This window comes from Poecile atricapillus, chromosome 3 (genome assembly GCF_030490865.1).
Source record: "Poecile atricapillus isolate bPoeAtr1 chromosome 3, bPoeAtr1.hap1, whole genome shotgun sequence".
Taxonomy (NCBI): domain Eukaryota; kingdom Metazoa; phylum Chordata; class Aves; order Passeriformes; family Paridae; genus Poecile; species Poecile atricapillus.
The window spans coordinates 41,200,027-41,227,624 of NC_081251.1; the positions used below are offsets into that span (position 1 = coordinate 41,200,027).

General features: G+C 37.9%; 1 protein-coding gene across 5 annotated transcripts in view; it reads right to left on the bottom strand.

Annotated features, from left to right (window-relative positions):
- Nucleotides 1-27,598, bottom strand: part of USP45 (ubiquitin specific peptidase 45) — a 55,064-nt gene that overhangs the window by 20,888 nt on the left and 6,578 nt on the right. For 3 of the 5 annotated variants that reach the window (XM_058834739.1, XM_058834741.1, XM_058834742.1), the window contains exons 2-8: nt 23,946-24,055; nt 21,683-21,852; nt 20,126-20,229; nt 19,645-19,745; nt 10,945-11,090; nt 9,624-9,719; nt 7,397-7,527 (exon numbers count right to left, since the gene is read on the bottom strand). In XM_058834739.1, the coding sequence (XP_058690722.1) occupies nt 7,397-7,527; nt 9,624-9,719; nt 10,945-11,090; nt 19,645-19,745; nt 20,126-20,229; nt 21,683-21,852; nt 23,946-24,045 (848 nt within the window). In that variant the 5' untranslated portion in view covers nt 24,046-24,055. Of the gene's footprint in view, nt 1-7,396; nt 7,528-9,623; nt 9,720-10,944; nt 11,091-19,644; nt 19,746-20,125; nt 20,230-21,682; nt 21,853-23,945; nt 24,056-25,465; nt 25,566-27,598 lie in introns of all 5 variants that reach the window. The other 2 variants (XM_058834738.1, XM_058834743.1) reach the window with 1 other exon arrangement.

The window sequence follows — 27,598 nt, forward strand, 5'->3', positions numbered from 1 at the left end:
TAGCCAGTACACAGAGCTGCAAATACACATTGGTATTTCCCCGGCACAATGACCTCACTTGCCCAAGCAAAGATCTTCAGCTGTTCAGGATTCCGAGGGTTAGTGAGGCTTCCATCCCACTCACACACTAAAGCTTCTCAATTTGCCTTAGAAGTTTGTGCTCATGGAGAGGAGAAATTAAAGGTGATCAGAAAAGACCCCAGATGTGTGACATGCCTACAAGAGTAAAATGTAAAGCTGGGCAAGGTGTCAAAACGCCAACTCAGGGCACAGCAGACATGGGCTACAGGAAGGACAGTGATACAGGGAACTCAGCTTTGAGCTGCTCCCTGGAGGCACCTTGGGGTGTAACTGGAAAAGGATTGAAGGTGACAACGCAGAGATCTAAGGTCAGTGCCTAAAATTAAGTGGAGCAAATCTGGACCTGCATATGCAAAACAACATGTTCACATTTACAAGTGAGATACTTTCATATTTGCGCTTCTTATCTAGTTCTTGAAACAAAGTTGACAATATCCTGAGTTAAAAATTATTTAATGATATTACTGTACTGTAAGGCTTACTATAAAATCTGGAATCAGTAGAGTGGGTGACTTTTTTAAGCATTCTTTTGAAAACTAATTTTTTTTTTTTATGAGCAAGGAAACCTCAAAAAATTAATTTCAAATTTAAAAATTGAAATAATCTTAAAAATTAAATATTTTGCTTAATATACCTAAAATGTCATCTTTTTTTCTATTAAAATCACATGTTTTATTTCTAACAAATTTGACTATAAATTGCAAATACTTTATGAAAAGCACTGAACCTTTATTTTGGTTCCACTAAAACAGTCAATATACATTAAAAAAATAAATAACATATGTAGCTGCATGCATGCACAGTTTCACTTTTCAATTCACTAAAACAGTTTTCTCTCACTGAATGTCCACAAACCTGAAAAAACCCAGATGCCAAGATCAGTTCAATTCTGAGAAATCTGGTTACTAAGCCACAGTATTATCATTAATTTATGAGAAATTTCTTATTTTCCTGAGGCAGTGAGATCAATGAGTATGTTCAGCCCATCTCCTCCAGTACAGGCACATTAACAGCTCCAGTATAGCAAGAAAACCTTCCACATATATATGTTCTGGATCCTGATACTAATAGGGATTTTATTATTTTTTGGTAACAAAAGCAGGATACCTGAAAGGGGAAGGGAAGGAATAAAAGGGAAGAAAAATTAATAATTACTTGACAAAGGAGCAAGCAAAAACTCCATCACTGTTCCAGGAGGGTTTCTTCACTGCAGAGACACCTCACAAAATTAAGTCTTCAATGCAAATAAGGAAAAGTCCCACACATACTTGTTGTTACTGCAGTGTAACCTGCCACTGATGAGTATACAAAAACCATTTCAGGTGAAAATTAGTTTACTAATTTATATTCCAAAGTAAAATAATTTACCTGCATGTTCCACACAGCTTTTTAAGCTTAAATTAGAGAGGAAAAAATTAATTCAGCCATGGAAGTTTTTCATTTTGGTTTGTTTTGTGTTTTCTTCATTTTATTATAACACAGTGCATTTACAAGTACGGGATTATTTAGGCTTCTCAGGGCCTGTACTAAATCTATATGCCTGATTTTAATGGAAACAAGGATGATGGGAATGAAACAGCTGCCACTTTAAAAGTGAAGTGGCAGGGAAAGTGACTTGTAAAGAGTCCCTGTAAGGTTGAGTCATTTACTTGGACTGACAAATAATGTCATTGTTAACACTGCTTAAAACATATTTAATCTGTCATTCATGTACAAAGCATGCTATGTAATGTTGCATATAATCCTAAATATCTCATCTTCTGTGGAAAACATTTGAAATTAGTGCATTTGTTTCAGGGGGGAACCACAAGAGGAAACCAAAAAGCAACACTAAGAAGAAAGGGGAGAATTTCACACCTTACAATGCATTTACTGGAAGCTTCCTACACTGATAAACCAGTATGAGAGAAGAAAAAGGAATTAATCCATGCTGATACACAGAAATCTGACAACTAAAAGATGTGTGCTCTCGTCTCCTTGAAAATATGCTTCAAGCAATATCCTTGGCAAAAGTGGGGGACTTGGAGATGGTTGGTTGAGTTGACCGCTCACAGATGTGCTGACATATGGAAGCCAGTGCCAATGCGATACAACCTGTTGTACAGTGTCAGCAGGATAATGACAGAACAGGTTGAACTCCTGCTAATGGCCATAAGTGGTGAAGGACAACTGTGACATCTTATCTACCCTCTCGTTGCTCATCTGGAGACCAGCTGTAATTGCTTGATTGTCAGTTAAAGAAATACTTTTCATAAAGATCTACTTCCTAGAATGCTGCAATAACAAAAACTACATAGTAACATAGTATTTCAAAGGAAAAAAAACCGAATAGTTTTAATTCCTGTATTATATTCATTTGAGAGAAATTAAGCTATGCATTAAAAGCAGGACTGAGATACAATTAAAGTAATTCAATCATACTGCTCAGAGCTGACATACTTTCACTGTCTCTATTAAAAATCTTCTCCAAATCATCCTTTCAAGAATTACTACCTTTGTGCAGAAGATAGCCAAATACCTTGGAAAACTCTAGAAACAACAATAAGCACCTGGAAACAGAAAACAGAAGATGCTATTTGATTTTCTCCATAAGGCAACATGCACAGGAATCCTTTAATGCAGTACCTACACTACAGAGTTCTGCCTGGTAGGAGGTGCTTGGGAGGAGCCCAACCAAACATGGGCTTGCCTCCACATGTAAGTAAAAGATAACACCAGGCACTACTGCACTATCTCAAGGGCATGGTTAGAGAGCAGTAAACTCTCCTTTGGAGGTACTGGCCCATCTATTTCATCTCACCTTCCCCCAAAAGGGAAAATGAGATGCCTCTACTTTCTTGCAATGCACCAGATCTATTCTTTCTTCCTTTATGCCCTGCTGAGACTTCCAACAGCACTCTGCTCTGACAGCTAGTTCCACAGGTTAGCCCTATAAAATGTTTAAAAAACTCTTTTTTTTTTTTTCCCAGCTCTATATCTACTGCCTTTCTGCTTCATAGACAGCTCCTTGAACTCTTATGAGGGCAATTAAAGAAGCACCGATAATTTATAATTTATCATTCATTGTCTTCTCTTGCTGTCATGTCTTCTTTTCACGTTCTCTCCTGCCTAAACTCTTAATATTCAAGTCCCTGTTGACATAAAGGCTTCCTATTTTTGTTACCACTCCCTAAATTCTGGTTAACCCAAATGGAGAATACACTGCCAATGTACCTAATAAAATTACTGGTTTTCTTCTTCATTTTAGCTATAAGCTCTGCTTATGCAGCTAACCAATACCACACACTGAAAATAGGTGTGTTCTCCAAAATGCTATACAGGTCTTCCTCCTGAGCAGAAGTGAACATAAAGCTCAAGAACACATGCAGATGATTGCTGCCAACACACACTTTTATATGCAAATTGTCTACTTTGCACTCATAAACTTGTTCCTAAAATTATGAAAACTCTTACAAAGTTTGCTGAAAAAACCAGACATGTAATCTCTCAACTGCCGCTGCCCAGAGAAGCTGCAATCTCCTCTCTCAGAGCTCCTCAACGTGACACAGCACCACCAGCAAGGCACATGGAGGCATGACAATGACACAAAATAATTCATAACTACTGGTCAAGGAAACATAAACTGTGTGTTCTGCTGCTATTATACTCAAATGGTAAAAGACAAATGGGAAAAATAAGTAGGCAGAAAATCTTCTCTAAGAATATATTTTTCCTTAAGCAGTATTATTTCAAAAGAAAAAGCTCAAAAAGACTCCTTAATTAATGAGAAAAATCCTGTTTCCTTTATCTCCTATATCTTGTATAACATTACCTCAGCTTTCCTTAGCATTTCCTCTCAGAAGTGATAAACATGGAATTGTTCAGGTTTCCCCTCCAAAACTATTGTTCTGTTAATATCAACAGTCCTAACCACACATGACTTCCATTCTGCCAGTCCCACCTCTGCCTTCAGTTCTGCTTTCTGCACATGAGAAGGAAGGATGAATAGTCTTTGGAGAAGGAAGACCCATGTAGATTTTGTGAACACAAATAAAATCTTTGTTGGGGAAGTATTTTTTCCTGCATGGTAATGTAGCAATAAAATACCTCTATTAATATTAATGGCGGTTTGAAGCAGCTAAATTTTGTAACTCCTTTCTGGGCTCATCCTTACATGCTTCAACATTTACTTGCTATACAAAACTAAGCTTTCTTCCACCAATAAAATTATTCAATCATAACAAATAAAGGAAATAAAATTTATGTCCTCTTAATACATCAGTGTTGCATTAGTCACTAAGTCTCCAGATAAGTCAGAAGTCTGCAGTCCTGATATTCAGCATAGTGGAAAACCAACAGAAGGGCCCCGTAGCTATGCTCACAATCTGTCCTCACAAAACATCTGACAGCTGCAACACTAACAAAATTAACAGTGGATGAATTAGTACCAGACGCTAAACAGTTGCTATAGAAAGACTCATCCACTTCTTTTCTTCTTCTCCCCTTCTTCAACCTGGCTACTCCACCACTTGATAAAATTAACACTTGGTATCATTTTTTTCCTTTTATTATTCAATTTAAAAAAAGAACACCACAAATGTCCTTTCATACACAAGATTATGAACTTCATACCATGATTTTCTCAGACTCTTAAAGAAGCAGTTTGCAGTTGAAAATGACTGTTCCAGTTCTTACTGCTTTTGAGCAGTGAAAGTGTATCCACTTGCAGGTTTTGGGATCCCACTCAGGGATATGCCACAGCTGCAGCTGAACAAGGCAGTATAGAATAGAAAAGGGCACAGACACTATCTGTATAATCTCCTTCATAAATTCTTTACTGAAGAAAGGTATGGTGATCTACTCTCTACTTTCACTGAGACAGCAAGAGCTGTGATGGGGAAAGAATTAATTAAAAAAAAAAAAAAAAGAAGAAAAAGAGGTTGCAATTGGAGTCAGCAAACTTTCATGTAATATATATAAACCCAAAACATTACTATCAGAATAGTAATGCCCTTCCCCAGGTCCTTCTCCCAGATACTTGTGTCAGTGTAGTTCTTCCTTTTACATATTCATCCTGTCATCTCTTTAGGAAACTTGTCGTCTGAATTTTGCTTGTTGAATAAAAAGAGTTTGTGCTAATGCAACATGAAGACCACAACTAGTGCCTGCCTCTGGGATTACTTCATTAGCACAACCTCTTGGCAGCATTCAAGAAGCAGTTTTACAGAGAACACTGCAGTAACACAGACTACTTCCTAGCTGAAACTCCTGCAATATTGCCCTTCCCTCTCTTGCATTTCAACTTTGATGAAAAATAGAAAGTCAACTTTAAAAAAAATAAAAAGGCTTTGTAAAAATGGCATGACAGCACACTGCATTCATACTGTTAAAGCTAATAAATAATACATGTATTCAGTTTGCAAAGATAAAGATTTCCCATTCTCCTACTTTTACCAGTGCACACTGCTGAATTTTCTGAAACCCACCCTTTCTTGCTTGTGTCACCAACAACGAGAAAACAATCCAAAGACCAAAACCTTCTGTCATACCTGTCCAGCACCTTACTGCCCCATAACACCTAACTTCTCACTAACAGGATGTGGCTGACACTTTAGTTGTTTGTTGATAGCAGAGCTAGTAAAGGATTTGTATCTAAGTAGTGTTTGCAAAGATAATAAAAGTAACAAAAGTAAGAAGTAGGGATGAAGGCAAGAGGTGGTAGGACCTGGCAGATTCATGGCTAAGCAGCAAAAGTCTGCTGACTACATTTTAAATGCTGCCATTTTAGCTCCCGTTTAAGTGTATGCACATCTTAATGATCAAAAGACAACAAAAAAAGAACTAGATAGCTGAGATTTAATACTAACATCGCTTGATGTCTACACAAATCCACATAGAGCAGACACAAAATACCTGTTACTTCTAAAATTACCATGCCCTCTGAAGTGCACTGCATTGTGATTATTTCACAATGAATTTGCTAAGGTGCGCTTCAAAACATGCTTTACATCATTTCTTCACTTCAATCCTTAATACTCACTGGGAAAAAACTACTATTGTTATTTAATAATTTTCCTTCCATTTCTCAGCCAACTTTAATTCTTACACTCACATTTTTGAGACAGCTTTGAAACACAAGGAGGAGTAAGAAAACAATACAGTTTTCCTTCCTATATATTTTTCTTCCAGGTAGATAATGCTAAACAAAGAATATTGCTGTTTGACTCAAAAAGGCTGTAAGGTAACACTCATTTCCTTTTACAGATCATAAGAATCAAAAGGAAGACAAGTACAATATAAAAAGTACAATATTTGATTTCTGAAGGTGAATTTTAAGGATAAAGGAAAGGCAATGACTTATTTCTTTACAGAAATAAATTGTCCTTGCTCTATTCTAAAAGCTTTTGTTTCTTTCTACCATATTTTAAATCCATTCCTGCTCAGTAAGGTTGCCCTGGAACTCCATGGTAGAAGGCTGCAACTTTCCGCCTAACTCTTGTGCTGCAGAATGCTTAAAGTTCCATGGAATAATACTGTATAAAATAAATTATCATACATTATTATTTTTTAAATATGAGAATCATATACACCATCCTCCAGTTACTATGCTTCTACAGGTTCTGTTACTAGTAAGTCAATAATTAAATATTTGTATTGACTTTTAAGTAGGTCTTCTACAGGTGTTTTAAAAAGCAAGATTGTTTGCATCATAATTGAAAGTACCTACAAAGCACCACTGTAAACATTTTCCACACCAAGAAACAGGAGTTTCTTTAGGGCTTGTAAACTCTTTACAATCTGGAGCCATATGCCATTTCAGTACTGCTTCAAGTCCTTACTTGTTAGGCCCTTTTTAATTTTGAGCTGATGCCAAGGTTGGACATCACAGCAGAGGTTCCCATTTAAAATTTTTTTTTTTTTTTTTTTACAAAATACCTACACACACTTTGTGCTACTTTGTGCACTATTTTATATTGTTAGCATGGCTTTATGCTAACAAACCACAAAACCTGGAAGGTAGTTCGATTTTGTAGTCCTATTTTCTTCAGTTTTACCATGCCCTCTTCTGCTCCTTCACACTCAGTTCAAAGCCTGTTGCATGTCCATGGTTATGAACTGAGCCACACATTACAGGAAGAGCAGGTACAACTCTGGGGTGCAACAAGGAGTCCTTCAACATTAAAACATGAAGAAGCTGTTTTCTGGACTGCCTGGTAAAAATCTAAGAGTTTTTTTTTTAGAAAGTACAATAGATATTGCACACTTAAAAACACATCACTGGAAACTAAAATTTTAAAAAATAAGTGAAAGATGAGCTTGAGGACACAATACATACTTTTGACAAAGCTGGCTGAACAGCACTTTTGGAGACAGAGGACCTTTTCCAGCCTCCCTCATGCTGTGAAGGAACAAGAACATTGCTGAAGTCAGAGGTCCTGGGCTGGACAGGTTTACCACCAAAGGATCCTTCAAAAACAAACGTAAATTACACATCAGATTTCAAAAGTAACAACACAAGACCTCTTTCAAGTTACTAGATGCGTGATAAAGAGCAATGTAACTTTCAGTCTTAAGAGTGTTCCAGGGTGTTTTTTTCCTAAATGTTGACGTCACCCATTTGATTGAAATAAATAATAAGTCTGCTCTTAAATTAAGGAGTAATAGTTGCAAAACCAAACAATTTTTGGTGGTAACCAATAGCTTTGGAAACAGGCATGACAATGAGCCATTCTGGTTCTCACAAAAACACGCAACCTTTTTATTACCTGCTTTACCCTACCCCTACATGCACTGAAATTCATCTGGAGAGACAACCCAGGTGACCACCTCCGCAGGCCAACGTAAGATTGTGCTCAGCGGCTCTCTGTTACCCAAGCTTAGGAACAGTGTCCAGCTTCTCTGATCTGTGAGCCACACACTGAAATTCCCACACATTTGACAGCCACAGAAACACACCCTACTCTTCCACAAACCAGGCGCTGTGAAGGTACCAGCAGTGGTTCACAGCAAGAGCTGATGGAAGATCCCACACACCCCCTGTGGCACTGGGAGACAGGCACAGGGCACATTCTGTATGGCCCGTCTTGGTATGATGTTCACCCCAGCCAGCATGTTCTGGGTCTGGAAGGATCCAGTCAGGAGCCAATAAAGCCAATTTTAAAGGAGAAGATAGTGCTACACTGCTTACACACCATGTGCTACAATGACCACAGACCACCAGCTTTCCCTAACATGCTCCAAGGTTTGTATGTGCCCACAGTGCTCCCTACTAGCTGACCTGAGTCTCAGAAAAACAGATTACAAGTGCCAGATAAGCACTTGGAGAGGGTGCCTTGCCAGAAAGCAGATCAACACAAAACATAAGCACTATGGATACACATAGAAATAAAGTATTTGCTTTATATGCACTATCAAAAGGTGGGAAAAGGCCCCTTCCCAAGCAAGAAGCTGCAGGCTTCTACACTAGTAATAATTAGACTACTGCAGCCTTCTCATTTTGCACTGGCATACAATGACCAGAAAACACAGTCTACTCCAAAGACCTTATTTACATTTTAAGCACTGTCATGAAACAAAAAAAAAAAAAATCTTTCAACCTTATGGCTGTGCAAGTTACACATCAAGCATAAGCCAACACCCCACTGGCTTGCTAAGCCTTCAGGCAAAAACAAGCTCCAGACCTCTGTTGTGGCTCAGGGTAACTTTGTGAAACATGTTGCTGCTCAGAACTGCCACTGGAGGAAATAAAGATAGCAATGCAGTGAATTTCACACTGTTCTCGCCTGAAGAAGCTATGAACATCACCTACAGCAACACAGTAAAATCATCATCATTTCAGAGGTATCTGAAGCAGAATACCATTCCTCTACTCTCACTGCTACCAGAAAGCTCACAGCAAACAGCAAGAAAAAAAGGAAAAAAACTAAGAAAAAAATCCTCTGTATACGGTTTGCTTCAGCTAGCAGAGGGAAAGGAGTATTATCTTTATTGCCAACAACATATGATGAAACCCCAAGTCTCTAAGACATGACCAGAAGAGCAGAATATTCTTTGGATAATAGCCATAGGAGACACTTTCCCATATGACTGCAAGGAACTTGAGGACGAGAAACTTGTTCCTCACTGAAATTTCACTTCTCTCATTTTAATCCCCTGGCCTGTGAAATATGTAATAAACTTTACAGGCCTAATCAATGAAGGGCTGGGATGGACTGGAATAAAATACTTCATGGACACTTTCCAGAGCCAAACAGACTATTTTCTGTATCATATGTTGATACTGAAGAAATTAAACTGCAAATAGAAATAAACCGGCTGCTCTTCCTTATCATTATTTGATACTTCAGTATCACGAAATGTGAACTCAAGTAATTCTTCCTCCTTCTCCAGGGTTGAGTAATGATTTTTTGCAAAAGAAATCAGTTCACATAATCAGTAACATAAACCTGCTAACAATTAAAATGTGAAAGAAACAGGAGAATAACAGTGTGCCTTTAATGCCTTCCTGTCCTCCGGCTTCTTCCCACGTGTTCCCAAATTTGTATTTCTTAGTGCATACTTACCAATTGAGAATCTGAAGTATGACAGATTTTTAACTTTGTTCCTTTCTCCTTTATCTCATACATCAGTTCATTTAGTACGTGAGTCTGTGCCAAGTTCTTAAGGAAAAAAAACAACAACAAACCATGAGAAACATGCTGATTGTTCAATTACACAGTTTCTTGAGATTCAGGGATAGACCAAACCAGATACACTTCATAATGTGTAACTGAGGTTTAGATCTGACCACTAGAAAGAGAACTAAAAAAAGCACTGCTCTGTTTGTAAAATTGTATTTATTTCTTTTTCTATAATTTCAAAAATAACTTTGCTATTTACATTGAACAAGATTCATTATTTTTTAATTTTTTTTAAGATGAGGACATTATCAGAAACCATTTGCCTCTTTTAACTCTGCAGTCCCTCTCATCATGCCCCATGAAGCACAAAGGCTTTGGCACAATGAATATTACCTCTCTGAATTTAGGAGAGAAACCAACTGAATATATCTCAGCCTTTTTTCTTTATTTTTGGTCAACTCTGACAGCAGATAACTTAGGTTTCTATGATGTCCTAACTATGGACAGATAACAATTTGCCGTTTTATTATCTGTTTGATGAGTTTTGTAATCAACACCATAAACACACTCACATAAAGGTGAGGTGTGCCAGTGCAGAACACCTTTGTAGCAGTTTTCTTTCACTTGTTCACTCCTGTCTGCAGACATAGAGATATCTCTGCTCAGCTGATAAGCAACAGGATGGTGCAATATAAAACCAATAAGGCTGCTGTTTTTTTTGAGGATGTTGGATTGGTTGTACACTAAATATCAATAGATGTGTATTAGTATAGCTCATTCCTTTGAATGAATTTTCAGAATATAGTCTGAAAAAAACCATAATCAATAAAAGTAATTTTATAACTGCATCCATTGTAGGGGTTTAAAATCACCCCAATGAATAGTGCAGACATTTACCTTATGCACACAATACCACTATTCACATCAGCAGTATGGTAGGTACCCTGCATTAGTCATGACTGATAATGCTGAACTTCAAATAAAACCATATGCTACAGTACAACCCACACACATATGCAGTGTGTAAAACACTTGGCATTTTCACTTGTTTCATTACTGTCCAAATTGCTACTGATCCAGGAATTCTGTTTTATTATAACAGGAAACATTCCTTGGCTAACAAGAAGTAAAAAGAATTTGAAAAGGACTTTCAGAAAGCAGAATGAAGATTTGTAATACTCAAAACCTTTTCAGAAGCCCATAAATTATACAGATTTAGTATTTCTGAAATCTGTTAAGAGAAAGTGGTATGTTTCCATCTTACCTGCATGACAGCATTAAAAAAGCAGGTATTTCCTAAATTATTTATTCCTTTAACTGGAACTGATGCACCATTACCAGAGCTTTTTCCTTTCAGTATATCACTTGTTTCACTGTTTTCTTCACGAAGACGTATGATTTTTGATGAACCTATAATTAAATTATAGATTAATACAATGACATAACCGCATAGTTTAATCAATGAAGTCCTTCCATAATTATGTCCATTAACTTTAACATATATGGAAGATACCTTGATAATACTCTATACTGTATACTAATAGTCTGCTATATGCAGACTTAAAAACACCAAAAACCCAAAATAACAGGCATCAATAGATAAAGCCCTGGGGGGTAAAAAAAGCCCTCAACAATCACATATATCAAATAAAACCTTCCATAATAATCGTACCGTCCTATAAGACTGTAACTTCCACAATTACACAAGCAATAATAAAGTGAGTTTGTTTATTAACAATAGACAGCTGAGATATATGTTCATTAGACACATCAGAAACACCACCCAAAGGCTGCTTTTTGGTGCACTTGAAAGGAGGCAGCCCAAAGTTACCACTGAACCCTGCAAGTCTTTATCAACTACAGTGTTCCATTCCAACTGCCTTGTCAACAGCCCAACTGGACTCATTATCCCTACATTTGCTCCTCAAATCACCTCCCTTTGTCACAGCCTGAGGAATTACTAATGCAATCCACATACATACGATGCTAGTGTTTTAATTTCAAGTAACAAAAAATTGATAAAACTATAACATCCACATAATTCCCTGTTTCCCTTATTATTTAAATAGATGAGGGGCAGCAAAGTTAGACAGTCATTAACTTGTAGCCTAAAGGTAATGGAAAGACTTCAGATAACAATATTTAGCCTGGAATTCTACTAGCAACTTTCATATTGTCATGGTTGCAGGACTAAATGTGAACATTACTGACATCTGCAGTGTCTTAAATATTGATTAACAATGCACGTCAATGTAAACGAGTTATGGACTTAATAGATGCCAAGAACTGTGATGCTACAATCTCTGTCTTGACATATGAATTCATGTATTTGTTCTAATGAGTTTCACATTGAAGTCTCATTAAAGTGTTCTTGAGAACTAACTAACAGACCTACTTACGTTAATGAAATTCTCATGCCAAAAGGTTCTTTTATGTACACTCCTAAATACCTTCTTGCTTAGAAAATGAAAAAAAAAATTAAATAAAAAAGAAGTCATTAAAATATCTATTGTATCTGGCAACAAGCTTCTGACGCAGTCTGCCTGCACCCTACAGTGCCATCGAGGCGCAACTGTTCTTCCAAATTGTATCAGAGTTTTTCAAAACAGAGTTAGAGGTGCTTTTCTGTTTAAAAACATTTTTAAATGTTCTTGTTAACAGTGCTTACACAGCTTTAAATTACTCTCCTTTCCACTCAGGTGGAAAATTAAGACAGTACAAGGGCAAAGTGAAAGACAGAGTTCTCCTTGAAAAAGCAGACAAAGTGGTTTTGAACATAACAAACAACAAGCGAGCTGCTCATACCCTGAAACACGCACTGTTTTAAGGGCTACATGAAGCAGCACCTTTTAACTGGCATGCTTAGAAGGGGGATGCTACAGTGTCTGAGGCTCTGTGAGGCACAGAGCTCCAGAACAACCACAGCATGGGAATGGGAGCTCCAAATATCTGCAACTCAAAGGCACTGCTCTCTCTCAGAAGTTTAATATTATATCTGGAGATGTTTTCCCCTCAGAGAAGAGGGCTATCCAGAGTAGTGCTGGGGAAAAGAGATGGTTAAAAAGAGAAAAAAAAAAAATTATAGGAAAAAAAAGCCAAAATTGTGGAAATAATTTGTGTATTAGTATACCACAGTTGTTGCATTTATCCATCGGCATTCAAAAACATCTGGGACAGCATCTTAAAGTAAACAATGTTCACAGGGCCATCTGGACAAAACTGCAGGCAAAAATTAAAGCATAAGCATATGGAAAAGCAGATTTTTCTCTTCCCTTTAGCAGTACAGGATGACAAATGTCAAACCTAGATCTGTCCACGCTTCACTGTGCTATGCTTTGCAGCACCACCTGGCTCTCCTTGCACAGCCACCAAATATGGACAGCATTGCCACAGCGGACCATATCTGCAGGGCAAACTCGATAAAAGCATTTCACTTCATGGTTAAATGGCAGCTTCACACAAGTAGCAAGGTTCCATTTGCTGAACCTTACATATAAATTATTTAAGGGAGGGAAAACAAAGCCAAAGCATCCAGCTTTGTGATAAGAGCTGGATGAATATGCAATTACGAAACACAATAAATGAGAACCAGACATCCGATTGCCACAAAGCTGGATAATTAATATAGGGATAAGAAATAATAGGAAATAGGAAAAATGCCTGGACGTTGGTATCAAAGTTAGGAACCTCCTTTCCTTCAGGTTTTAATTACTGCCTCTTGATTTTTTAATAATTTTAAAAACACAATCCACGTGACATTTTTTTGTTTTTTGTATCTGTGAAAAAGTCCTGACAGAAAAGTGCTGCTTTGCCATTACAAATATTATCTGCTGCCTTGCTTATAACACACGTATTTTTAAGTACATACACAGAGCCAGAGGAGGTACAGCGGTTTTTAATTTAGCTCTGCTCAATGTCCCCGGCTCAGTGATAAATGACAGACAGGCCTGAAGCTGAATGTTTACTTGACATGTGAAGACTTGGTCAGTCTTAATAGAACATGCTGGTAATGACTGTGATAGCTAATATTTCTACAGATTGGGGCTGGAGGGTCCTCCTGCAAGATTAACCCAAGGCTACAAGCATGTTATTAATCAAAAAGCTAGCATGTAATTTTTTAAAGTGAATTTGCACTGAACAACTGTTTCATGGACCCTTGCCGACTCAATCTTGCAATCCTGTAATTTAACGGGCGTGCTTTTGGGTATGAAAAGTGACTTTTAAGCCAGTATATACACAAGGATCCCAGCTGAAGGATTCCATCAAAATGGCTGTCTTCTTCGGCTGCCCACAAGGACCTTCAGCTCCTGGCCTAACAGAATAAAAGAAGTAGTCCAAGTCATTTGTCCACATGTAGTAATATTTGTTATGAAGGACCTTGTTAACATTAAAGAGAGACAGACGGGTGAAAAGCACAGAAGTAATTAAATTCAGACAGACTTCTGTTGTTAGTTAACTCATCTTTTAGAGAATTGACATGGTGACCCATGTCCCTGCCTTTTTCAGGTAGTGTGGACTTCAGCTCTAGGCAGGCCAGTCTGTCCACAGCAGGGACAGAGCACCCCACTGTGCCTGGGACTCACATTCAGACTATGCCCCTCTATCGGACTCTTTCTGCTGTTTTGCTGCAGAGGTGACCTTTCTGATGCAGCTATACAAGGAAAATTCTCACCTAAGTTGTGCCTTGATTATCAGAACTTTCTCTTCCTTTGAAAAAGTGTATCTGGCTGCAGGGACACTTTTCTTGAGCACTCTGCCAAAACCCACTGCCTAGCTCCATCCAGACCATCACACCCTACTGACCACCTCTTCAGAGGCACCAGGTCAGTGCCCGCCTCTACTCCCACCATGACATCCACCTCCAACTCTCAGACAGCTGCCTCTGTACACACAGACACAGCCTCATGCTTAGCAAAGCTTCCCAACATCACCCTGTTTTCCCCTATGCTAGAAAGACCTTCTCACCAGAGCCCTGCAAAGAAGGGCAGCAGAAGCTGCTCGTCTGCTACAGCTCTTGCTTCCAAAGCACCCTTTTCTTCAGCTTTCCTTGTGCCTGCTCCACTCACCTGTGCTCCTGTCCCATAAGCTCTCTGTAGCCAGGGAACAACACTGCTTTGTCCCACAGCCGCTCAGCACCAGCCTCACGGGCAGTGACTGCGGTTCCTAAGCCAAACATTAGCACAGACAATTCATTCCACAAAGCAGAGCCACTTACTGCACCAGGAGTACAAACACACACGGTGCTGACACATCCGCCTGCAAAAGGAAACTGTGTGTTCCCTATCAATTTATTTTGCCAGCATTTCAAACATTTGCAGTGCACATGGACTTCTGTACCACCTTCGCTGAAACTGAGCTGTGCCTGGGGCTGCAGATGGTATGCAAGCAAGAAGATAAAAATGACATCTTTTTTTTTTTTTCAGCCAGGGGAGTAAGCACTTTTGCTCATCTTTTCAATGCAACTTTTTTTTTAATTAAAAATAATGGTTCCAGGAATACGCACTTTTATTCCAAGGTCAAGCCTTTTCTATTGAATACAACTCTGGTACTTAAGCTGAAGGTCTTCCCAGTAAAAGCAAGGTTAATAGACTTTCTTTTACCAAGTTCTCATCATGCTGTACTACGAAATGCTACTAAATTGTCTGGCACTCCTTTTTTATCTAAAACATTTAATTTTTTTTTTCCAACACTGTACAATAATGAGAATCCAACGTTAAGAAAAACAGCCTGGTTTTCTTCTGAAATGGTCACTAGCTTTACATTTTAAAAGCCCAATTTCTCTATCAATGTTAAAACCCTACCAAATCAGAGATTATAAACTGAAATTATATTTTATGAGTCTTGCCACAATGTTATAAACTAGAAAAGACATCTGCACAGCATGGCAGAGCAACCTATTCAAGGACTGCTTTTCATCCTCTACTCTCAGATGACTTGTGTTAGTTACACCTCACAAGTAAATAAGTACATGGACAGGAAAGGTAAGAATTCATGGTTAAAAATGACAGAATGCCTAAAAAAATTTTTGTCAATGATTCAGTTTTCATTCCTTTACAAGGAGCTTACTAGCAAGTAAGCAAATTTGAAAGAAAATTTCTGACCAATAACAGAAATGTTGTTTTGCTAAAGCGTATTTCAGATTCAGAGAATCAACAAAATCTGTTTTATTTTGCTAGTTAATTTTAAGTAAATAGAATGGTCTTCTGTGACTCCAAACTACATGTAGTAAAAGTCACTTAAGAAAAAATACCATTTTTTTCAATATGATCCTTTGTCAATTACTAATATCCACAGCAGAATGCAAATATGTAAAGTTATATGTCACACTACCTGTTTTTCCATACAAGTCTGCAACTCTCACACGTATTGTATAAAAATAGATATAATTTTACATCAGTTTCAGCCATCCAAAAAAAAATCAAGGTTCTAATTTTCACTTATTGGCAAATCCGGGCAGCTGAACTTACTAGCAAAACCTCATTCCTCTGTTTGCCCCTCCCAACAATAAATTTAACTTCAAAATTTGAGAATATATCTTTTTCCTTCCCGTTCTATTGCCACACAAACCGATTTAATTAACTGCTCTAGAAAAAGTATGCAATCATATGCTTCCACCAACATATAATTTGGCTTTTGTAAAGGAAAATACGCATAAGATTCACTTTTAAGACTGCAAAACAATTTGTTTTCTCCAGTAAATGAGCAGACACACAGATTGCAATGTCTCAGCATGGTTCCTGTGTACTACATGTGCATTATGTCCATGTGAAGCTCACAAGTGTGCCACACGGACAATACTGCACCTGCCTTTCTGTGGAAATCATCACGGCCTGCTAACCTTCTCCACAAAACAAATTTCTGGGTGGTACACCCTAGAAAGCAATCTTGCTTTCTTCTTCCAGCTTGTGCCCAACATGACCTCTTAACCAAACAGACTCCTCTAAAAAAAAGGGGGAAAAAAAAGAAAAGAGCAGGCATTGCTGGGTACAACAAACCATAGGATCAGATGTGAAAATCACACAGCTGCAAGCATTCTTTTGGGAACCCAGCACTGGGATTTATCTCAATCGCTTAATGTAATTACAAAAGTCAGTCATGTAGTAGTAATGTAATTTGCACATTTTTACAGCTGAAGTGAAGTTGAATCTTTATGAGAGACCAAATGAAAAGCAGGGATCCTGCTGCCACACTATTCCACCACATTAGTACCAAATGACAAGCATTTTGCTTTTGTTTATTTTGCAAGATGCATTAATTAGGAAATCTATATAACTCTCCCTCACATGTTTCAACTGATCATTTTATCTTTAAATGAATCCTGCACTTTTGAGAACTGAAAAAAAAAATCCTAGCAGCCCTCATTTGCTACTTAATCCATGTTGATACTGCATTTCTACAGAAATTTCTACACAATGCCATTTGAATTTTAATGATGCACCATGCCAACCAGTTGTTACAACAAAAGGAAGTACAGACATAAAATGAATTCTTGTTACAGTGCCACATTCTGCTATGAGAACTGTCTTCACTTTGACTGCTTTTTTAGAAAGAAATTGAAAAGCAATGGGGAAAAAAATTACAAGATTGATTTTTAAGTGAGAAATATGAATTTATTGTTAGTTTTACACTACTTCTCACAAGTTATTTTTCATTATTTTAAAATTAGCTTATGTTTTTAAGGTGTGAATATACAAAATAAATTTTATAAGTCTACACCAACTAATAATTTAAAGAATGATAGTTACACTGAAAATATCAATGGAACATGAAATAAAATGTTACGGTAAAAGAAATTAAACCAAAACAAAAATAGATTTAATTTTCACAGTAATGTATCATGTCCTCTTGCGTTCTGGACAAAAGCATGAATTACATTTCAATTTCAGATTTTATTTTTTCAGAATCCCTAAAAGTAATCTGATTTAAAGAAAAGAAAAAAACCTTTAGATAGATTTCTGTAGGGGAAGTACCAAGTCTGTCATTTATCAAAATGAACCAAGAGTGCCAATTCTGGTTGGGAGTTCCCTGTCCTGCACACCAGACATCTATGAATGCATGGCTATTTTCCAGCCTCTTCCGGCAAGGAGCCTGGCCTAAAGCAACAGACAGTCCCAGGCAAAGAGCTTTTCTGCCTTTTCCTCGCCACTCAGGAAAACCCAATAAATCATCTTTGGGCCAACATTCCCAGAGCTTTCAGGAATGCAATCCAAACTGCTCAACACAGAGTCACAGACTCTCTCTGACTCTCTGGGTCAGAGAGGGTCACAGACTTTCACCTTTAAAACATCACTGGAAGTACACACACATGCTTTATGCATGAATCCAAGCCTGCACTTGAGCCTCAACCCCTTCCCAGAATGTAGTAGGAGACGTGACTGCCCTGCAGGAGTGACCCTGGCACGCTCAGACCTCTCGCTGCCAAGGCAGGCACCTGCAAGCCTATGTCTAAGCCCTTAACAAAAAAAAAATACAATTTTGGTTCCAGTTACAGTGAAGTTTCCAGTTATATCAGAAAACATTTACATGAAATGCAAGCATTTTCAAAATAGACTATCAAAATTAAACACGAATATAGAACAGAAACATATGCTGCCCTGCTCTGCTATACATACACTTAGTTTTCCTGAGTTAGTTTGGAATTTTAGTTGCTTAATTTAAGACATTTCACAGAAAACTTCTAAACTTCTTAATTTGAAAGCTTTAGATGTTCTGAAGTTTCACAAATTAAGAATCTAAACCATAAGGCACAGAGTTGTATCACAAAGAAAGTCTTATCCAGCAGTACAATAATGGAATAAAATGGTTTTCATTACATTAACTGAAATAAAACCACCACAGCATTTTCATCTGCAAGAAAGCTGCAACATAAATTTGAAACTAAAGTTGTGAACAGAAGTGAAATCACACACTGTATTTTCACTGCTCCAAGAAAAAAAGATGCAAAAGGTAGCAATATATCAATTTATTAAAATTAAAAATTGAATATACAATCTGTGACTAGAACAAAATTTTGTATTTTTAAGCAGCCTGTCATTTTTTCCCTCAAGAAATATGTAACATCTCTTAAAACTGGTAGGATTTACCAGCTGCACATGCAGCTAGAAGAATACTTAGTGCAATTCTATAAGGCAACTGCTCTCCTTTCTTACTTCAAAATGGTTGATTATCTCTGTTGAAAGATGCAACCAACTGTTTTAAAAGTTTACTCAATGTGTGTTTTGAGAAGCAAATGTGGAATTCAATGCACTCTCTTAAGTCACAAGCCAAAATGCTGCCACATGTGTTACAGATGGGATGAATAATATCAACATTATCGAGAGTAGACAGCGAGGGCCACACATACAAAGTTCTATCAACTATCACATATATTGAGAAGGTATAGTATGCTCCTAATAAAAGAAAATAATTTAATACTATTATATTTTAATAGAAATTACCATTCTACCAATTAAAACCAAATACCAAAAATGGACAAGACATCCAACAGCAGAGTACTAGACAATCCCCTTAAACAAATCTAGCTAACTCTGGAGAACAAGTTTAAATCATAAAAATTTAAGCTGTGATACATCCATGCCAAGAAAATTAAATTCATTTATAGTGAATGTATAGTGTACGCTTCAATATATTTTTATGCATTAATTTATTAATTTATATGGCCTTATCTTATTTAAGGTAACAACTCCTCTATGGTAAGCTTTGTTTGTTAGAGACAGAATTTGGAAAAACTGTCCTACAGTGCCCAAAATATTTTAAAAATATAATCATACTGGAGAAAAAAAATGACACTATGTTTTGACAGGCATTACTTCCCCAAGTAGATTTCCAATTATAAATTACATTATGGTCACATTGTACGCAATTTTTCATTTGTATTTTTAACATGACTCAAAATCTGAAATGCTTATTTTTAGAGACAGTATGTTACAGGTGTCTTCAGACAAAACTATTTGTGCAAACTTACTTGGTTCAGCCCTGGCACCATGTTTTTGAAGGAAATCAACTATCTGAGCCAGAACCTTTTTGTTGCAATGCGTTGACAGCTCTTCATCACATTCATAACACCTAAACGAAAGAAGAAACAAACTGGAATTCGGGGCTTTCTGCATGCACATCCCAGCTCTAGCAAACCTCCCAAACAGCCTTACACAAATTACTAAAGCTCTCAGTTTCAATTTTTCACACTAAAAAATGGAACAGAATTGAATTCCTTCATTCACATATGCTTTTCTACAGATCAGTCCCAATTCACTGTGGTCCTTACAGATTTAAATAATTTCAGAGAATACAAAGGACAAACACATACTGCCTTCAGAAAGCCTACCTTTCTTCTATAGAAAGCATTAATTTTATCTGTCAGCATCATCCTTTATCCTGAGAAGACAATGCTTTAAGTCAAGTCCTTATGTAAAGGCACACACAAACACATGCATACTGACTCTTACCATATGATCCATGTGCTGAGGTTGATAACGATGCAATGAGGTTCTGTGCGTGCAGTTTGGAAGTGTTTCAGAGAATGCTGGCCTTCCGAATTCTTACTACATCCCTAAAAATGGACACATCAACCCAGTAAGGGGGGAGGAAGGAAGAAGGAAAAGACTACATCACTAATAAAAAAATTACAAAAACTCCATTTTTCAAAACCAGACAAGAAGTTATTCTGTCCTACTTATTTAGAAATTGTAAGGATTGAGAGGATTTAACATTCTCATCTTTTCTACTTGGAAAAATCACTTAACAATATAGAGATTTATTAAGTTTGTTCTACAGACAAAAAATTATACCATTCACAAAAGCAAGAATGCTCTAGTAATTGTGAATGAAACAACTATGTAGCATATTCAGTCCACAGAATATCAAGGAAGAGGACGGCACAGGTAGCCCTCACTGCTCAAGAATGTCAAAGGCATTCCACACAGCAAATGAAAAAAGTACATAAAGTGCTTTGTACTACAAAGCTGCTGAGAACACACCATTTATCTACAGCAATTTTGAGAGAAAGCATTTGCAATTGTTCAAGTGTGAACAGAGTGGGACTTAGATTCAGGACTGAATCTCTGAATAGGAGAAGCCGTTAACAGCATGATCATGAAGAAGCATACAGAATTAACTCCTTTTAAAAGCTCTCCTTAATGGAAATTTTTCAAACAAGATGTATGAGTCCCCTTCAGATCTAGTTAACTATCTTCTGAACCCTGTGAACAGCATGTTTCTTTGCAAAACCAAATATGCTCATATTATCCTGGTAGGAGATGGCTTCTATAGTAAAACCTACTCAAAGTAGTTTTCTACAGTAAAACCTACTGAAATCCCAAGAAAATTGTGAAATACTTTGTTCAGGAAATTACTTGCTGAACCAAGCCTCACACTGCCCATAAACTGAATTTTTTCTTTACATCACTCCCAGGGCAGAAATCTGTAAAAGCCCTTGGGATCAGGACCTGCCATTTTAAACTCTGAGGCCATGATTTGACATTATAACTGATCCACTCTAATGGCTAGTTGCCACAGGAGCAGCATTCTCACTCCAGCACAGTCCTTTCTCCCTTTCTGGCTTCAATCAAATCTAGGAATTGAGTGTTCACAGCACAAGCTCATTCAGCAGTATACATGTTTGGTTTTTCATTCATTCCTATTTATGGGACCTTCTGTCAGAGGAGACAGCTGAACGGATGCATTTCGCAGCCACACAATTCCCACAGCCAATCGTCTGTAAGTGGCAAGAGAATGCAGATAAGAACAGAGAAAAGGCAGGACCATCACTAATTGTGAGGCCACACCACACTGTGACACATAAAGCTAACCCTAAACACTGCCAAAAACAAGATAGGAACGTAAGGTCACATCCCACTTTGCGAGGAAGCTGAAGCAAGGACTCTTGGAACTAAGCACTTACATCACACTGTTCCTCTGGAGGTAATGAGATGCCAAACACAAGGATCCACAACAGTGGTATCCTTTAGGAATGCCACCTCTGTAAACTGAGTGCACATGTTTACCTGAGAGCCACATTTGAGACACAGCCAGATGTCTGAAGGCGTCACAGGCTCACCATCGCTCATCCGCCTCTCCTTCAGGCATTCTGCACAGATTGACCACACGCTCTGAGCCACCGCTCTCTTCACATGGTGCACGTCCACTGCTTGGCTCACGTGCTGGCAGGTTAACCCTACAGAAAATAACACATACTTGCTTTCATCCATCAAAAATAATAGCCATGAAAGAGAGCACATGTATACTGAAAGACTACAGTTTTCAATGAATTCAGCATTAGGAAAAAAAACAGCAAAGCATTAGAGTAGGAAAGATCAGCCAGCTGCTCCCCACGTACTGACTTTTATGAAGGAATCTTTTTCAGTCTTTCCATAATGGAAATTCTTTTCAAGTCAATAAATGCCACCTCTTAAAACCAGATAAACTACTTTGTACAAAAGTACAAGGATTACTTTTCTACAAATCTAATTTCCTGGTTTTTTGACAATGAAATAATAGATAAATCTATTTTTGCATATAACAACACAGGCCATTGACCTCTTTTCAACCCATAAAGAAAGATTTTCAAATACCAATGCATCCCTACTACAACTGCTCATTCTGAATGTGAATAACAACCATTCTTCTCTGTCATATTTTTGTGCACAAATTCCACTATATCACAGAATAAGCTAGGTTTGAAGTAATCTCTGAAGGCCATCTTGTCCAAGCCCTCACTTAAAGCAATACTAATTTAGATCTGTTTGCTCATAGCTTTTTTCAGCTTGAGTGTTGAGCTGGGGACTCACCAACTCACTAGAAAATCAAGTTTCTGTCTGACCACCCTCAGAGTGAATATAAAATAAATTTCCTCACACCTAGTCAAATTTTCCATTTCCATTCCCATTTCCATTTCCAAAGTTGGTCTGTTGCTTTTAATTCTCTCATTGTAGACCTCCTACAAGAACCTGGTTCTGCCTTCTCTGTAACTACCAACAGGCAGTCAATGAAAGAAATTACATTTTCACTCCTTTGGCTAAATAAAGACATTCCCTTCAGCCCCTCTTCCCACATCATGTTCTCAATCTCCTCAAAAATGTGGAGGGGGATGAACAACTAGCCTCACTGACAAGACAGCCTTTCTTGTTAAGAGGGAGCCCACAACTGGGCACAGTTCTCCCAATGAAATCCCACAAGCGCTGAAAAGATGGAAAGAATCACCTGCCCACCTTGCAGTCTCCTTAATACAGTCCTGCCTACAGTAGACATAAACAGCACATCTTGGTTTTATTCAGTGTGTGCATTAGGACCCCCAGGACATTTTCTGCAAAGCTGAAATTCCCACCCTGTAATGGCATGTGGTTATGCCCAGGTGCCAAACTCTTCATTTGCCATTGTTGAACACTGAGAAGTTTCTGCCTGCCCATTTCTCCAGCCAGTCTAAGTCACTCTGAATGGCAGACCTATTCTCTTGCAAATCAACTGCTCTCCTCAATTTGCTGCCATGAAGAGATGGCAGAGCACAGCCTCACAATGACATCAACCAGTTTTCTCAGCACCTTCAGATGCACTACATCTGACCCCATGGACTTGTGCATGTCCAGTCTGGTTAACAGTTCTCAGTCTTCTACTCTGGACAATGTCTATATCCCAAAGTCTGCCATTAAGGTCAGGAGCCAGGGAGGATCAAATGCAGAGCTCACATGTGAGGATGGAAGCAAATGAAGAATTGAGTTCCTCAGATTTCTCCCACATCCTGTGTCCCTAGAATCCCCACCCCCTCACGCAGCAGGCTTGTATTCACCCTAGTCTTCATTTTACTGCCAGTGTATCCATACAGGCTCATCTTACTCTTTAAACGCCTTACCAGATCCAATTCTAACTGAAGTTGCTTTACCTAATCCCTAATCCTGAACACTCCAGACCTCTGCAAGGGCAGTCCAAACCTGCCTCCACCCTCTCTGCCATTCCTTTTTCCCCCTGAGCTCAGCTGGAAGCTCCCTGTTCAGCCATGCAGCCTCCTGCCACGTGTGCTTGACCTCACATGGAGAGGAAAGGACCATTCCGCTTTGAAGAGGTTGTCATCGAAGATCAACCAACTTTCCAGCCCTTCAGGGAAGTCATGCAGTGTAACAACTGATCATGTCATAAACACTTGACTGGGGATATTTCTGTTATAAATTCAAGCAAGAAAAGTATTTCATGGTACCAATGATTTGTGGTTTTCATCAGTCAACATAGAAGTTATTAGCCTCCAACCTCAGGACAAGCATCACCCTATGTACTTACCTGAAATATCATCTGAAGAGTCCTCATCCTGTGGCCTGTTAGGCCTTTTGCTTCTCTTTGGCTTCTCAGGGTTGGTTCTTGATGGATCTTTCACCCGCATCTGTTGCTTACTAGGAGAGGCAAACAGAGGTTACTCTATGGTTTATTGAAGTGTTTTACTGAATATAGCAAGTTCAAACTCTAAAAGCACAAGACCGAATCACACATTCGAACATCACAAACACAGTTTTAGGCTTGGTCTAATGTCAGCTATTGTGTAACAAGGAGTATGAATGTGTCAGGAATGAAGACTTAGAAAAATGTTGCAACACCAGTTACATTACAGGACACTATGAATTGTAGCTGTAGGAAAAGGGGACACATGCACACTCACTTCTAGGCAGTGGTGTTAAATATTTGAGGTATTAAGATTATTTTTGTTATTGCAAAGTAAGTTATCACAACTACAACATACCAGAAAAACTTCTCAAAATAAATGTTTCTCTTCCTTAACATATACCCCTTATGAAAGGTTTCAGTCATTATTTACCTTCGGCACATTCCCTAAAGGTTTTTGAGCAATTTCAAACACTTTAAAAAAATAAGTCTTCCAAATCTGATTAGTGTTCTATCCTACAAGGGATGACAGACTGGAGTGCAAACTGACTCCTCTAGTAAACATTGGAGAATCCATAGAGATGAAGTCTCTCATAGGTAATTTGTCACTAATCAAGGAGTCCTATGAGGAACAGAATTTAAAGCACAGATATTTGCCAGTAAACTTAAAAAAAAAAAAATCCTTAGACATTTCAGCACACCAGCCATTTAATCAAAATCCAAATGTGAATCCACTGAAGGACTGTAGTTGTACATCATACAGACAGCTGCTGGGGCTTAGTATACAGTTTGTCTTTTAACGGTGTGGTTCATAAAAACAGATTTATGTTTTCATATACAAAGCATATGAATATAAAATAGTCAAATACTCATACACTGAAAATATATGAGCCATTCTGTTCAAAAATAAAATGATGTCTTGTTGTGTACCAAAAACAGGCTAGTAACATCACCTGAGCTACCAGAAACAAAGATTTTCAGCTGTGCTACTGCATTTAGGTATGGGAAACCTCTAAAATGTGCCACATTTGGGAATAGCAAAAGGTATGTTCCTACTACAGATCAGTTAGTTAAGTTTGCCAAAGTTTATCAAGTTTGTCTACTTAAGATTTTTTAATCTTTTCTGTATATGCATTTAGATCTTTGTAGTACTGAAGCTCTGAGAGACACATGAATCAATCAGTCTACTGAATTCAGTATTCCCTCTCCTTACTTATCCACTAAGCCAATCAGCAGAACAGTCATCAATATTGATATTAGAGCACCACCACCACTGGTATCTGAACAGCCTTCCCTGAAGCAAAGCAGGCGATCTGTACCACTGAGCTCCTGTTCCAGGTTCCTACACATTTGGATAGATGTCCCTGCATCTGCCCTACATCCCTACACACTGTTAGTGAGAGAGGTTTTCTGCATGAACCTACCCATTAGAGATGGGCTTTGGACAAATCAAATTTTTGTAGAGTATGAAAGAAATCTTTACTCGCTGCTTCCTTGCATCAACACCTTCACGTCTCCTCAAGCCTTTAAATTATTTTGCAAAATGCTACATTTACACAGAAATTAGCTTATACTATAATAAATACCATGATGTTCCTAAATGACAGATTTCAAATTTTCCTATACTTATGGTTATAAATCTTAGACATGCAAGTGAACAGTGCCACTGAATTCAGCTTTGCTGATTTCATGGGTTCCCAATTCCTGTTCATACGGTAAGAAAGACCTAAATATTCCAGCTCTTGATTATATATTATCAACAGATGTTAGCACACCTAATGTTCATCAACAGCCATGCAACCTGGCATCCCTAGAACATGAGGAGGCTCAAACAACTTCAAGTTTTGCCTTGGCAGGTTCTCATATATACCCAAGTTTCATGTGAAACTAGCCATCGCCACTTGTCACACTGTTGGTTAACTGAGCACAAGATTCATTAAGACATTCATCAAACAGAGCTGCTGTGGGAAAACACAAGACCTTGCACTAAATTACGTCAAGAGTCAATAGCAAAGACAGCAAAAATGCCCTCCCTAAAGGAACATAGTTGTGTTTAGGTGATTCAACATTGACATAAACAATCTATGAGTTCTTTTCAGCATAACAATTTTGATCTCTTTGGACAGATTATGTAAGACTGTCCAAACCACAGACTTCACCCCAATAAAAGTCATCTTCGTATCAGTACATTTAGAGAGTTCCAATAAATAATTGTAGGCCCAACCAGCTGAAATACAAGCATTTCCCACCTGTGAAACCCTGTGGCCCTTAGAACAGAATCAGGGCAAACACAGCCCACTGCTGGACCCATATCCTAGGGACCCTCAGGACACGGCAAAAAACCAGTGTCAGCTGATACCCACAATGACTGAAAGCATGGCACTTCAAACCCAACCTAATCAACATGGCATTAGAAATGAATACTGGCATGAGAAGCTGCATTCACACTGCACAGCCCAAACACTTTTCAGTCTCCTTTCACTAAGAGCAGGCGGAGGAAAAGACAACACGGACCATTAGATTAATTACGTTTCACGGACACACACATAGACGGATATCCATCAGACAATGTTTACTGACCTGTGAGCTCTTGGAAAAAATAGAGCATATCAAGGACTTAGACAGCCAGGGTTTGTGCCTGATTTTGAAAAGCACAGAAGTGTGATGGAAGGGTAAGAGCAACAAGCTACTCCACATGACTATGGTGTGGGCATATATGGAGTACTGCCTGCCCTTTTCCAGTACATTCAGGGACCAAAAACATCACAAATTAAAGATCCCATTTAATATAAACATTATCAACACCAATCAAATAATTTCAAAATAAAAATGTTTATGCCAGGAATTTATTTGAGTTAAATGAGGAAGAAACTTAGGGTGCTTCAGAAATAACTTCTCGGAAATATTTCTGTTTATGGGAAATAAAAGATTTGAGATTTTATTGGAATGAAAATCCTGAACAAACAGACTCAAGAAGGCATAAAATATAGCTAAGAAAAAAACAAAAGGGATGCTCTATAGCTTATTGCTTGCCATAGGCACTAGCCATTCAGAACAAGCAGGCAAAAGAGAAAAGAACAATTCAGACAAAATTAACTTGACACACTGAAGATTAAAAACCAGGGAAGTATTTCCATGACTTAACTCTTTCCAACCCATTCTCATATTTTTTTAATATCTCCAATGAAAAATTTCTGTCTAGAGCCACCAACTATGGAGTATCCTAAAGGGGACAAATATCCTCCTCTTCCTATGCAGAAAGAGGTCACCACGAATCTTTGTTTGAAGTTGTCTTTTGTGATGGAAAAACAAATACATTAAAGTATTTCATTTCATACACATAAAATCAAGTCACGGTGCACATGATATTTGACTAATGAATCTGACAAATAAAAAGACACTGATTTTTGTGGTAGAAAAAACTGAGTTTAGAGGGTACGTCAGCTCTACCCTCATCTCTACTTGGCACACAGTAAAAATCTTAAATAGAAATTATGCCGTTTCGTTGGAAAAAAAACCAGAAAATACAAAAAGTTAGATTAGAAAAACCTAAACCT